Source organism: Brienomyrus brachyistius, chromosome 3, assembly GCF_023856365.1.
Source record: "Brienomyrus brachyistius isolate T26 chromosome 3, BBRACH_0.4, whole genome shotgun sequence".
NCBI lineage: Eukaryota > Metazoa > Chordata > Actinopteri > Osteoglossiformes > Mormyridae > Brienomyrus > Brienomyrus brachyistius.
This window is the reverse complement of record NC_064535.1, coordinates 16,117,175-16,132,596: the sequence shown is the minus strand read 5'-3', so window position 1 is coordinate 16,132,596 and position 15,422 is coordinate 16,117,175. Positions and strand designations below refer to the sequence as shown.

Genomic DNA, 15,422 nt, shown 5'->3' with positions numbered 1-15,422 from the left:
TGAGTCAGACTGATTACGTAATTCGTACACCTGATAGAAGGCGGAAAACTGTGTGTTACATTAACATGTTGAAGGCCTATGTTTCCAGGGTTGTGGAGAAACTACAATGTGACCCCATTCCTGTCCTCAGTCTCAGCAGTGACTTCTCCCTATAGTCCTGAGGAGGATGGCTTCAGTTTGTATGATATTTCAGTCACTTGTGCTCGTCTTCAGAATTCAGAGATTTTGTCTGATCTGAACTCTTTCCTTTCCTATCTGCCAGACCTATGTGCTAGTGAGATTAAAAGTTTAATTTTGGTTCTCTAAAGGTTGAAGTTGTTTCCATCTTTGTTTTCAGATGTGCCTTCTTGCTCCAATGTGCCATGACATTGATGTGGGTGAGCATGTTCCTATCAAGCTGCATGCCTATCGCCTTAATCCAGGAAAGAGGTCTGCGATGAAAGCTAAGGTTGCCTATCTTGCCGATTAGCTGTGCCTAGCTTTAGTGCATGGAGTTCACCATGTATTTTGGTTCCCAAACCAGATGGGACATTTCGTTTTTGTACTGAGTATCAACGTGAATGCGGTTACAAAACCGGATTCATTTCCTCTGCCTCGTATGGAGGATTTCATTGACCGAGTATGTGCAGCTAGCGTCGTCAGTAAGCTGGACTTGCTGAAAGGTTACTGGCAGGTTGCATTAACGTCTAGAGCCGCTGAGATCACTGCATTTGTGATGCTTGATAGCTTCATGCAGTACTCTGTGAAGACTTTTGGGTTGCGGAACGCCCCGGCAACATGTCAGCGCCTTATGAATTTGGTGTTGGTTTGTATACCGAACTGCAAAGCATACCTTGATGATGTACAGTAGTAATATATTCGGCTTCTTGGTCTGAACATGTGCAGTCACTTCATGCAGTATTTAATTGGTTGTGTGATGCTTCTCTTACATTGAAGTGTGAGTTCGGTAAAGTTACGGTAAGTTATTTGGGGAAAACAGTCGGTCAAGATCCGTCCATTAGAGGCTAAAGTTTTAGCAATCTCCAGATTTCCCATTCCAACGACTAAGTGTGAATTGCATAGATTTCTTGGAATGATTGGTTATTATCATGGATTCTGTAGAAACTTTTCTGATGTTGTGTTGCCTCTGACTAACCTGCTTGGTAAAAAATCTGCCTTTGATTGCTCTGCAGATTGTCAGAATGCGTTTGAAAATGCCAAGGCGTTACTGTGTAACTCCAAATTTCCATCTGCCATTCAAGCTTGAGGTGGGCGCAAGTGCTACTGGAGCTGGTGCTACTTTACAGGAGGATACTGATGGGCTTGATCACCCCATTTGTTATTTTTCAAAAAAGTTTCTGAAACATCAGTTGAATTACGCCACCATTGAGAAAGAAGCACAGTCCACCTGGTGGGTCATAAAGGCCTGATCGACAGCCTGGCCCTTCCTGAACAGCTGTATCAATAAATTTATAGGTATTCTTTAATATGCCAGACTAAGCTAGGAATGTGAATAGCATTTCGCACAACAGGAGACGCTGAGGTTACCTAATGTGTAACTAAGTTTACACAGTGGAGGCCACAATGTACATATGCCTGTCTTTGGCAGATGATGTACAGATATTTCTATACCGATATTTCTCAGTCATATTTACTACATCATCATAGGCCTGAACTCCAAGGCCTGATACTGGCAAATTCAGCCTCAGCACTATGTCTGTGATAATCTTGGTGAGGTTTTCACAGTTGTTGAGGTCGTCTCATATAAGCCAATGAACTCCTCATGCGCCACCAAATCAAGGACGACATGGTGGAGTCACAGGGGCTCCTGTTTAGCATCTGACTTGTCCTGTGTCTCGTCCATTATTACTGAGTACTGCAGTGTAGACATGGCCTGGATTTTATCTGTGATTACCCTAGCAAACGATGAGCTCATCAAATTGCTTAACTCATTATGACAGTCAAAGAAGGTGTCCACCTCCACCTTGGCAGACAGCCACCTGCTTTAAGATCCGTTGTCCTCATCTAAAAAGCTGATTTTGTTTCCCTTCTTGTTGATCATGCCCCCTAAAGGCCAAGCCCTGACTTGGTAGAAACATCTCTTCGCCAGAACCATTTAGTAAATTTGTTCAATGTTCGCACTGCTCAGCTGATCACTGAATGATTGGTTTTCATACACTGCAGTTGTAAGAGCAACTTACACCACCTGACTGTGTCTACATTCCACCAAGCGCCTGACTTTTCATATTCATTCAATTTTTCTAGCGCTTTTTTTCTAGTTTTTAAAGCAAACACTGACAAAAGCTGCTGCTTTATTCTTTGCTTGTATTGTCTTCCCTGTGATAAAGTATTTAGAGCAGTAAAAACATAGAACTTCATCAAACGTCTGACTGAAATGCAGCCTGGGTACCACTGCATACTGGGGTTAGACGTCCTCAGGGCTACAGGTGGCCGGCTAGACATACAGTGTGGGACTTTGAGCTTCCGGGGAGGGCCCACCATCACCATGGCCCCTGTGGTCGTCCCCTCCACCACATCCCCCATGCTCAGGCAGTTAGTGCAGCTGGGACTCAGACTGACAATCCTCGGCATCTCGCACAGCCCCATGCAAAGCCTGCCTGCCCTGCCAGTCTTTCTGTTTTGGGTATTTATTATGCTATTACTACTCTATGAGTGTTACTTTATTTTGTAATATCCAATATGTTGATGTAATTGAAGCATTCTTTTGTTTTTGTTTTTATGTACAGTGTATAAAATATGAACTTATTAACTTGGTTAATAGACTTAATGTACTGTACAAAAGATCCCTTAGCACCAAAGATGTTATTATGGTACTGGTGTCTTGGAAGCCTGTGTTGACTGGGGGCAGAATGTGCAGGACACAGTAATATAGCATTAATTCATTGTAAGCTATGGGCTGTGTAATGCGCCTGCCACCTTCACCAGGCTGATGGGCAGACTGCTGGTGGGCGTCTCCTGTCAGGAGTCTCTGGTCTACCTGGAGGACACCCTGGTGCACGGTGCCTCTTTGATTCTGCCCTGAGCTCCCTGTGACTTATGCTGGAGAGGCTGAGAGCAGCAGGCCTCAAGCCAAAAATCCTTAATGCAGCACAAATTTATGTGGTGCTTTTATGCATTTTAAGCTTACAAATGGGTCGGTGCTGACCCAAACACCAGAGGTGTTATAGTCATGCCCAGAGCATTTATAACTTAGTGATTTTTTTAAAAATTTCATTTAAATAGTGGTTCCTGACAAATTCAAAAAGCCTTGATGCAGTAAACAAATTTATGTGGTGCTTATAAGCATTTAAAACTTACAAACGGGTCGGTGCCGACCCCAACACCATAGGAAGGTTAAGGTTCTCATGTTGTGATTAGGGTTTTCCCAGTACCAGCATAGTTTCATTCCTCAGGAAAGCAGATGCCCAGTGTTCCCAGGTAATTCTGGGATGGGAATCAATGAGTGGATTTTTGTTTGAAAACAGCGGTGTGGATGTAGCCTTAGCTGGTTAAACTGTTGGAAAATGTTTTTTTCCCATTTGTTTATATGTACATCTGTCACCCCTGCTTATTGTTAATTGATTTTAATGTTATTTAGTGAAGGTTACAAGGTGTTCAATGTTGTCTGGAGATTCTCTCATGACTGAAACAACAGATAATGCAATAGCAGTGAACAGACAAGAAATAAGAAAAAGAGGAATGTAAGAAAGAGGCGCTAAAAAAAGACACTTAAGCTCACAGGATATTTTTAAACCAGCCAACGATGATGCAGGAACAGGACCATCATCTATCTCATAGCCTCAAACTGTAACTGAAACTGAAATAAATTCAACAGTCAGCATTACTGCTAGTTATACTGTTGATATAGTAATATATATATATACTGTTGGTATAAGTAAGACTCCGCTTCGCGTCGTGGCCGCATTACCACCTCGGGTGTGCATTATTTTCTTATAATTCAAAGGCCCGTCGTCAATTATTCCTTACTTATACTGTTGATACGAGAGCATCATTCACATTCACAGCATTGAGCAGATGCCCTTAACCAGAGTGACTTACATAAGTGCTTAGACGTCTCATCAGTGAAGACATTATGATATTGGTTCAATAGAATACTAGCACTCTAAAAAAATTTTTTGGCCAGTAATACAATTTTGTTTTTAAATAAGAATCTTGAAAATGCTAATCAAAGTACTTCCGAAAGAGGTAGGTATTTAGTCGTCGCTTGAAGCCACCTACTGACTCAGCTGTTCGGACATGTAGGCGAAGTTCATTCCAGCACATAGGTGCCAAAACAGAGGTGTCACAGCCTGCATTCATTTCCCCTCATTCTTCCCATTATGTGGCTCTAATGAGCCACACTTGTTACTCGTTTAACCCCTCCTCTCGTTGCAGCCCTCGTGTGGATCACCCCAGGTGCCTCTCGTCTGTTCCTTCGTCTGCGGTGTATATAGTGCCTCCCTGTCTTGAGCTCCCCAGTCCGGTCATTGTTGTTGCTGCTTGCTTGTGCTCACCAGCTTGCCCTGCATTCGCTCCTGATTCTCCCTACCCCGTTTTAATCCCTAGTAATCAGTTTCCTCTTGCTTTGCTTGGTGTGTTTGTTTAAATAAAGCCCTTTTTGGATTTCCCCACGCCTGCCTTTGTTTCCGTCCTTCCCTAGATGTGACAAAAAGAGAGTCTAGGTGCATGTCTTCCTTACGCCTTGAGAGATGGTGGGACCAGTTGAGTGGCATCATACCTGCCATAGTCAGAAACTGGGATGTGTTTTACAGCTAAACCAGAGCGGACAAGTTTGACATTTTAGTGATTTGATCAAGGACTTCGCTGCACAGTAATCAAATCAATTTTGAAAGGCAAGCATCTCTCTGTGGTAATATACACTATAGCCTGTGCAGTATTTGATTTTCTGGCTTATGTAGGCTGTTGCAATAGGGTCCTAGAGTTGATTTCTCTTGGTTTTTCTTTAAGCCATGCCGGACTGAAATAGTGTGTGATGGATGCCATCTTTCATACTGCTTTTATAAAGACTGTTGCTGTTTTCTGGCTTGTCTCTATACTGTTCTTTCAGCTTTGTCTCATTATCATTTCACTCGTAAAACACTTGGTGAATAAAAACCATACATAGTTCTTTTAGGCTTTGTAATGGTTTAACAGTTCAGACCCACATGTGGTCTGTGCAGCAATGACTAATTAAAGATATAAGCTTTGATACAGCATACTTTTTTTCTCATAATTTCAGATAATACACCTACATTTCTTTTTCACATTTTAGCCATTCATTTTAAAGCTATGATTCTGTAGTCCATTACTTTGCTTTACTTCCGCATAGATAGATAGATAGCCTTTATTGTCCTATAAGGATGCCTTCACAGTTTGTTCCAATACTAACACAAGTACATTACAGGCCTCTACCATGTTAAACATATTAGACCCAAATACATAAAACGGCACATAAACATATACATCCAATTAGTAGTGGAGATTTGATGGGTACAAGATTAATGTAGCAAGTAAAGTGCAGCTATGGCAGTAGGGAGGAAACTCTTGCCAAAGCGAGCCTGTGTCCATTTCAGAGTCCTGTATCTGCCACCTGATGGCAGCAGAGTAAACTGTGTGTTAAGAGGGTGACTGGAGTCATTGGTTATGGTCCTTGCGAGGTGAATGACAGCTCTCTGGCTTTCATCAGATAGATTTGAAATGGGAAGGCGGATGATCTTGGTTGTTCTGTGTGATCCTGGTAAGTCTGTTTTTATTGGATGAAGACAGCATGCTGTAGTAACAGGGAGAACAGTACAACAGGATTGGTTGGATAATGCTCTTGTACAGTAATAAGAGAGAGAGAGCACAAAGCTTGTGAATGACATGTAGTCTCTGCTGGGACCGTTTTTGACTGTGTTGATCAAATGTAAGTGTCTTGTCTAATGCGAGTCCAAAATATTTAAAATGTTCAATCTGTTCAATTGTTTTGTTGTGAATTGAGGTGGGAGTCCAACCTGATGGTGATGTGAGTGAAGTATGAATGACCAGTTCTTTTGTTCAGTTCCAGGAAGTTGTCAGAGCACCATTGTGTGATATGTGAAACAGAGTGTTAATAGGCTATAATTGAATTACTGTCACTGAGCAGACCCAGTATAGCAGTATCATCAGAATACTTGTAGTAGATGGTGATAGGTGAGGGGCTAATGCAGTCACTGGTGTAGAGTGTAAAGAGGAAGGGGCTAAGGACACACCCTTGAGGGGCTCCAATGTTGTCGATCACAGTTGCTGATATGGCTGTGCCTATCCTTACAGCCTGTGGTCTATTGCTGAGGAAATTATGGACCCAACGGATGAGAGATGGCGATATGTTGAACTGAAGAAGCTTCTTGATCATCTGGTGGCGTTGAATCATATTAAAAGTGGAAGTGAAATCAAAGAAGAGGATGGTAGCGAAGGTGCCAGGAGATTCAAGGTGTTGGAGAAGGGAGTGGAGGAGACATGCCACAGCATCCTCTGTTCCTCTCTTCACCCAGTAGGCAAACTGGTATGAGTCCAGCTGCAGTCTGACAGCTGACTGGATGATATGAAGTATAAGTTTCTCTAGGCAGTTCATTGTTATGGATGTGAGCGATATCAGCCGGTAATGATTTAGCTCTGAGGGACGAGGTTTCTTAGGTACCAGGACGATGGTAGATGTTTTCCAAATTGTAGGAATGGTTGCCAATCTATATGAGTCCCAGTAGATGGAATGGAGGATGGGAGCTAGTTCTTTGGCATATAGTGTCAGTACTTTAGCTGATATACCATCAAAGCTGCTTTGCCAGCTTTGCATCTGCTCAGCTGCTGCCTCACATCCTCTACAGTAAAGGGAGGATGTGTAGGATCATCAGAGGGAAGGGCATTGAGCAGCTCCTCACAGACAGCAGTCCTTGTTGTCGAACCATGTATGGAAGGAGTTTAAGGAGTCAGCAAAGGTGGTAAGATCAGTGCCTATGGGATGAAGGTCATGGCCGGGTATTTGACCAGTGAGTAACTTTACTTTATGGAAGGCCTGTTTGGTGTTCATTGTACTGAACTCCTGCTCCAGTCTATCCTTATATTTGAGTTTGGAATTCATTATCTCATTCTTTACTTGTCTTTTAAGTGACTTAGTCACAGAAGACCAGTCTTGCGTAGAAATGCTTTGTGTTTTTCCTTCAAGCTGTGCTTAATATGGTTTGGAGTTAGGATATCTCCTTACAGTTCGAGTGGGAATAGTGGAATGAATACAAAACGTGATGTAGTCCGTAATTACAGAAACTTTATGGTTCAGATCATTCTGGAAAATGTCCCAATCTATACATGCAAGTGAACCCTGTAGTCGTGTAATTGCCTCATCCGACCAGAAGGTGGCGTGGTGCACATGCGGCTTGATGCACTTCAGTTCCAGTTTGTAGTGAGGTAGCAGGAAGACAACATTGTGGTCAGAGTGGCCGAGTGGAGGATGTACAGGCGGGATGAAGGCGTCAGAGATGTTACTGTAACATCAGTCTAGAGTATTAAGCTTCCTAGTGGGAATATCCACATACTGATAAAAAGATGTCAAAGGCATGTCTGAGGCGTCCTGTCAGCCCACCAGATAGTGAACACTCACCCACCTCAGCCGAGGGCACAGCAGTGCAGTCTGTCCTCCCACCACAGCTGTCACGGGCGGCTGGGTGAAGACGAGGAAAAGGCGACGATCCACTTATGGCTCCGAGAAACACGGGATTTATTAACAAAACAATTCTACACAAACAAAGGACCACAAGAGGTCATAAACAGATGGGGAAACACTGAGGTGAATAACTAAACAAGACTTAACTAGGACACTGGGGATTAGCAGGCCACCTTTTGCTGAGTCTGGAAAAGAGCCAGATCTTCATCCAGATGCTGGTTCACATCCTGCCACTGCTGTATGATAATTATTAACAAAAATAGCTGATAAAATAAAGATGAGAGTCTGTAAATAACACAGGAGTGTGACCATTCACCCCCATGACCGAATCCAGGCTAAACAGCTGAAAGATCGATGGATAGAAAAGCTTTGTATCTTTAAACAGATTCATATTGTATCCTGAACCAATGATTTACTCATAATACATTTTTAATTCCCATTAGTGGAATGATACCACAAATCTTGAGAATCATTGAAATGTGGTACGGCTTTGTTCAATTAGGATAATTAGGGTGGTATTAAAACAACACATCTGCTTGCAGTAGTCTGCAGTTAATGAATGTGACCACCAGAGGGTGCTGTAGAAACAGTTTATATTCCATTTGAATTAGCCTCATGTAACCTTCCCTCATTCTTTAGTTTCCTTTAAGGTTTTCTCTGAGCTCAAGGCATTAACTTCCATTTCCATGCATTGAATCACAGATTGTTTAAAATAACTTCATTCTTTAAAAAGCCTTCAGTATGTAGAAGCACTGTCTGTTTGAATGTTCTTCTCCTGTTCACTTGAAATTTTGAGTTTTGGGAAGAGGCTGCCGCTGTTATCAGGTCTTTATCTGTTACATAAATCAAGGGACTGGCCTTAGTTATCTCTCTCTGGATGTAACTCATATTTTATGGATGTCTGCTTATGTGACTTCTTTGGGGGAGCTGGTCTGGGGTGCAGTGATTCCAGGGCTGCCTGGGGTGGGCTGAGGAGGGTGAGAGATTGTTGCTGTTTTTGATTTATTTGCTGTTTATAATTTCCTGTGTTTGCTATAACTAAAATATGTTAATAAAGACTTGTTCAAAAACCTGCATGTCATATGAACTAGTGACGCCAACAGATGAGAAGATAGTGTTTAGTTATTTTATGTTCTGTTCCACATTAATTCCAGCAGATGGCAGCAATTTGCAGTTGGCCGATTTAGCCATAAGATTCTGCTGTAAAGACAGCAGGACCAAGAGGCAGACTTACCCAGTACAAGTAGAGAGCATTTTTATTTCAGGTGTTTATAAACTGTGCCATTATAAATGCTGTTTAACAGATTAGACATGAGACTGAGAAATTCAATTTATTTTAATGCTTCATATGAATCATAGATAAAATCCTTCATTGTCCATGTAACAGTAACACTGTCATTACAGCTCTCAGCAAAATGGGGCTGAGAACCAGAAAATTCCTGAGTGTTATGATACATTAAGAGGATCAGGAAGATGGGAGAACTCAGAGGTCACTGAAATTCCCATGATATTCGCAGTAATATGAACAAAGTGATTAGCTCAGTTTTCTGCTGTTTACCCCTTTATTCATTAATAAGTTTAAACACATGATCTGTATTTACATGTTTTTTTCTTTCTAACACAGATGAATGGGGAAGTGGAAAAAAAATCATCCTTTCGCTGCCATCCACCTGCAGATTACAGTTATGATAAATTTAAAATAGCAAGCAGGCTGCTCGCTAACTTGTCAGCGTGTGGGTGTCACTCGCTAATAAATCCCTTTGATTTTATTCCAGATAGCAGCAGTGGAACAGTAAAGGTAGCAGGCAGACTGTGGCACAGGCGGATGTTGTGATGGAGTTCAGCCTTTCTGTGGTCTGTTATCATTGCATCATCTTCCATCTTTTCGTACTGAGTGCGTCTCCCCTCATCCTGAGAGCCTGACTGCATGTGTAAGACCCCCGTGTGGTTTCTGAGCGGATCACAGCTACATACCTGCTACGCAAGGAAACCACGGAAGTTTGTATTCACATGCGTCTATTTTTATCTGCTTTTTATGCATCAGAAAGACAGAAATACAGTAGATTCTGCAAAGCTGGTTAGTAAACCTGAAGTTTCAGCAGTTCAAAATGTAAATCTTGTGGCATTTTTTTAATCTGTTTGTTTACTCCTATATACTAAGCTATACATACACTTACATACACAGATTTACAGAAGTAATACTATTTCTTGCCGCTGGATGTCAGTATGAGCAGCATGAGTCTCTATAGGACGTTCTGCCCCCTCGCAGCTCCTGCTCTGCCAGGAGAGAAGCTGCCTGCTCTCCTTGTGTTTGTGTGGCTCTGGGTCCTTCAGTCAGCTCACATTATCATAACAACAGTGCAGATTTGCTCTGTGATGGAGTCTAATCCACGATTTACATGCCCCATGACTCACAGACAAATTGAGACAAGTGTTCCAGCTGAATGACAGCTTCAGAAATATAATACATTTTACACACATGTAAAAACAGATACGGTAAAAATTGCTATATAATACATGTGAGCAGATTAAACAGTGGTAATCTGTTAAGGTGGCCATATTAATTATATCAGATATAACCAGCCATCTGTCACCTGCCTGTTTAGTACAGGGTCGTATAAGGAGACTGGGGCCTGTTCCATACAGCAAAAGGGTACAAGGAAATGTTACTGAAATTCCACTTATATTCCTGTTTTTGTAGGTACAGACAATTTTTACTGAATATGGTGTAAAATGAATTATTTTCTTTCAGTGAACTAAATAAACATTAATAATTGACTTAGTTTGTCAAAGCTGTGTATCTGTTCTGTGCTTTTGTGTGGGGATTCACTCACATGCCCTGGGACTGTGATCGGTGTCTCGTGTCACCTGAGTATAACATCTCCACTTCTGCTTATTGTTATTTATATCCTTACATGGTTACATTCGAGCTGATTCAAAGCCAGCAGCAAACAACAGAAAACTATTCTATTAATGTAATTATACTTTCACTGAATGTCTGCTATACTGGCAAATCTCTTTATGGCATCTCTGACTGTTGATTATATTTTAAGAATTTTAGCCTTTCAGTAACTCTGGCTGTCAAAGGGCCACTGGAGACAGATAATGACACTTACTGGCTGTGGTGAGCAGGATCAGGGATTAGAGTGATGGACACGCAGACCTCCATCTTCATCAGGACAAACCAACTCTCCTCAGAGCAAATTTGAGCCGCCGACCTTCACCTCTGAGCTCTCAGTCTGAGTCTCTCTGCATCATCCTGCCCCTCAGAGAGGACACGCCCCCACCCACCAGTCACACACAGAAATGTTCTATTACACAAGGTTCCAGGAAACCCTACGTGGCTGCAGTGACAAATCAGAAGACTCATGTTCTCATTTTCTCCATATATACACTCAGCAGCAGTGGTGTTAGTCATCACTCATCCTCTTAGCAGCAGAACCTCTTGATATATATATATATATATATAGAAAATCTGCTTTGAGCCGTGGTTTTCTCATGATCAACCACAATGAGAGCCATCAGTTGCTGAAGGGCGCTAACTGCCCCAATTACAAGGCAGGATTGTCTTCCCCACTCCAGCTTGCAGCCTGTACTGAGGTGAAGGTGCTGGAGGAGGAAGAGGGAAAGCCTGATGTGGATGTATGCAGATATTTTGAAGGATAACTGCCTTGACAGGACTTCAGCCTACTTACTGACCCTCTTTTGTATATTCTTTCCATCTATCCACCCACTTTCTGCTTAAAATCCAGCCTGGACCTCATGAAAGGGTAATCCTAGGTACCTCTCAGCCTGGCTGCCAGGGAGAAGATGGCATTCAGCCCCTCCAGTGGTCACTGGCAATTGTGTGTTCTCCCCTTTGGGGTCTATAGGGCACCTGCTACCTTTTGGAGACTGATAGACATTGTCTTTCAGTAACATTCTGAGTATGTGGCAGCCTGGCTAGAGAACTGAGAGTTGGGCGAAGCATCTCGTTCACTTTCTGATCAGAAGCGGCCTACGCCAGCCTCAGATAAAGAAGAGTGAGACCATGAAGCCCTTTCCCTGTCACTGAAAACCAGGTATTGGCCTTCCTAGGACTGGTGGGAATTATCGCTGTTTTGGGCTTAACGTCCATGATGCCATGAAGGAGGCATCTGATTGGTGTTCAGATATTCTATAGCATTCAAGCCATGCTGCACTTTTATCAGGGAGCCCAATGTGTGTTATAAATGTGCCCGACACCATCACTCCACCACCCCCAGCCAGCAGTGCTGACACACGGGCTGATTGACTCATAGACTCATGAGAGCTTCTCCATACCCTGGTCCTCCCATCTCCTTGCAACAGATTTAATTAAGATTCATTTCATGTGGTTGCTCAAGTGTTTGTGGTGTAAGTAATTTCCATAAAAACGATTTTTCCTATGAACATGCCTGTTTTCAGAAGAAACAGAAATGCATAAAGGTATTTTGATTAATAATGAATTTTTATTACAAAACATTTGCAAATTTATATTTCTTATGTACAAAATATAAATCTCCTATTTTAATAAAATGTATTAAATATTTTGGACATGCTGTAATATGAAAACCCTTATGATTGGGTAATTGGTACTTCGTTTTTGTCATGTGCGTGTGCTGGAGTTGTCCGTGTGGACCAGGGGTGGCCAATCTTATCCGCAATGGGCCGCTGTGTGTGCAGGTTTTCGCTGTGACTCCGTAATTAGATTAAAAATTAGAGGACTGATTGGCTGAAGAGTCCTCACACCTGGGCGTGAACAGCTGACCTAACGAGTATCCCAAAAACCCGCATACACACCGGCCCTTTGCGGATAAGATTGGCTATCCCTGGTGTGGACTGTGGTAGGGGTTCCCACTCTGTGAAAAATATGTGATTTGTCCCGTATTTCCATCTCCCATCGTAAAAAAATGGCAGCAATACAAATTCAGAGACTGAACAGAAGAGGGTGTGAATTTAAGAACAGCAATGATCTAACAGCCTGTGAGCCAGTGGCAGTACATCTCCATCAAAACAGGGTCTCTGCATGGATGGAGAAACTGATGCTCTGCTAATGTTAGTGGATCCTCAGGCTCATAACAAGTAATGAATGATGTTTTCTGGATCCTTCTAAAGCTGCACTTTCTGCTGATTTGTATAGTGGACATATTAGGTTCTTGCTTTGATTGTAAGATGTTGTCTAGCTCTTGGTTTTGCACCAATACTGCTTACACGTGAACTTCAGTCTAGCCGCACTTATGCCCAATCATATCCTTGACAGCTGTCCATTACAGATGTGCTATTTGTCACACTGGAACATCGCTTTGGAGAAAAGTGCCTGCTAAATAAAATAAATGCAAATGTCTGACTAGCATAGTGAACACAAGACATTAATCAGGTAACCAAAACTACTTCTGATAAGGATTACAGGTATTTAAGGCTTTAAAAATCAGGCAAAAATACAAAATGTGTAAATGGTGTAATGATGTTGTAAGTGCTAGAGATAAATATTAATGTGGCTTAATAAATATTGCAGGCAGTAACCATTTGGAAGATATATTTTACAGGTGGACAAAAGTTGTTTTTAATATATAAGAGCATATTATTAAATTGCCTTTATCTTAAATAAATATCTTAAGACCTTGAAAATCCATAAAATGGTGAATCGCAATGTTAATGTGGTAGATGCTGCTGTCATGAAGCTCATTTGAAGAACATCTTCATGAACCTTTGGACAGGAGCTTCCTCAGGCAGGACTGTCAGTACCTCCGCCCCCACATCATCATAGTCAGTCTGGTCAGGTTCAGGGGGGCCCTCCCCAGGGGGCAGTGTGGTCAAAGCTCTCTCACCTACAGGGACAGAGTAAGGGGCACAGGGTACTGACAAATTGTAACTGGGACTTAGAAAGGAGAGTAGCTGTATGTAAAACAAAAATAATGTTTATTAGCTAGTTGTGGCAGACACACATAAAGTAATTCAAATGTCATTCCATGTCAGTCACACTCAAATGAATATTATGCATAAATAAATCAAAATAATAAAAGATTATAAATATGTAAAGAGAAGCATACAGTTGTGAGAGACACTTTGCTGCATTAGATGTGTATAGAGAGAAACTGACCTGGTATAACATGTGGGCTCTGCTCTATACCCTCAACATCATCATAGTCCTCTGCTGTGTCTCCTGTCACCATCAACCCTGAACCTGGGAAAAGAGAGACCTCAGTACACAGGAGACAGGTGACTGTTAGAGTTACTGACTGTCTCATTGCAAACAATTTACTCTGAAAGTCTTTAAAAGTTCACAACATCATAACAATGTTTGTGGTTTTATGCAAACTTTACCTTCCAAATATTACAGTGCAATGTGTTTGAAAATTATGTCTGAAAATTAAATATGAAAGATTACTGAACATATAAATAAGCATGGATCCATACCAGAAACATGGTGAATGTTATAATTTACCAAAGAAATGTCCTGAGTCCCGCCCAACAGAACCAGCATCATCATAGTCTGCTGGTGTGTCTTTTATCACCAGATCCCCTGTATCAGACACAGAAAAGCTGCTTCTGTGTATCAGACATACATCACTGTAGACTTTACATAACTCAAATTATTATGCTGGTACAATTAATATTAGCCTTGGAGGACGTCAAATATACTTATAAGGATAAAGATATTCAATCCGATACTGAGATAAAATAATAAACTGATGTAAACCAGGGTAAACACCCACCTGATAGATGATCAGCAATCTTTCCTGTAATGACAGCATCATCATCACCGTCCTTCACTTCTCTCTCTGATTCCTCTGTAGTAAAACATGATCGTTAAAGACTAATGATGCCCATTATAGTGATAAAAGAAGTTTCCAATTACTAAACATTAATTGTACCAAATTCACAGACCTCAGCTGCCTACCTGAGAGAGGGTCTCCTTTACTGTCCTCCACATCTTCATACCCAGAGGGCAGCTCCTCAGAGAGGACACTTCCTGTGAAGGAGAGAGACAGTCAGTCCTGTGCTCAGGAAGACTCTGCATGAAGGTTCTTCTGCTGATGCCTCTCAGACTGAGAAGACAGGATGTGTGGGGTTAGAGCAGCTAATGCTCACGCCCAGGCAAGCTGACTGACACTCATATTGTCCACATCCTCTCTCTCCCTATTGGCTGGTTTCTCTCTCTCCCTGAGGGCTTTGCAGCAATGCAGCTATCAGGCCCTCATGTGGTTTCTGAGCTCTAATCACACAGTTTGAGATAAAAAAAAATAAGCAGGAAGGAAACAGATACACATATTTTTCTACAGAAATCTAATTTGTATTAAAAATATACCTGTAATGGAAATTCATTGTCACACATTTAAATATACATGTGTGACCATGTGACTAAAAGTTTATTTTTCTGTTTCTGCGGAGGTTGAGAAGTTGAACTCACCCTTGCGAGGGGCTCTGTAGGTCTCCCCCCTAGTCAGATTGTACTCTATCTCCTCATAAATGGCCTCGTGCAGAGGGGTGAGACCCTCCTGGTACAGAGCTGTGGAGGTGGACATACAGAGACACAGCTGACAGTCCAGGCTACATTTTTCACTCTAATGTAAAGTCCCCATTCCTGTAAATCTGTGTATTATTATGGATTATTAAATAATCATGGGAACATCAGCGTCCATTCCTGTTGTATATGAAGTCTCTCTGTTTTTCTGAGCAGTTGAGTAGCTCTTTGTTTCATTTTGTGAAGTTTTATCTCAATCCCACCCCAATCGTCAAATAAATCTAAGAGCAAAATATCTGTAAA

The 15,422-nt window shown here is 41.8% G+C and overlaps 1 protein-coding gene across 1 annotated transcript in view; it reads right to left on the bottom strand.

Moving 5' to 3' along the window:
• Positions 1–15,422, bottom strand: part of LOC125739179 (scavenger receptor cysteine-rich type 1 protein M130-like) — a 41,908-nt gene that overhangs the window by 17,440 nt on the left and 9,046 nt on the right. Inside the window, exons 13-16 of the mRNA XM_049009031.1 lie at positions 15,066–15,164; positions 14,556–14,627; positions 14,371–14,445; positions 14,100–14,177 (exon numbers count right to left, since the gene is read on the bottom strand). Of these exons, the coding sequence (XP_048864988.1) occupies positions 14,100–14,177; positions 14,371–14,445; positions 14,556–14,627; positions 15,066–15,164 (324 nt within the window). The remainder of the gene's footprint in view (positions 1–14,099; positions 14,178–14,370; positions 14,446–14,555; positions 14,628–15,065; positions 15,165–15,422) is intronic.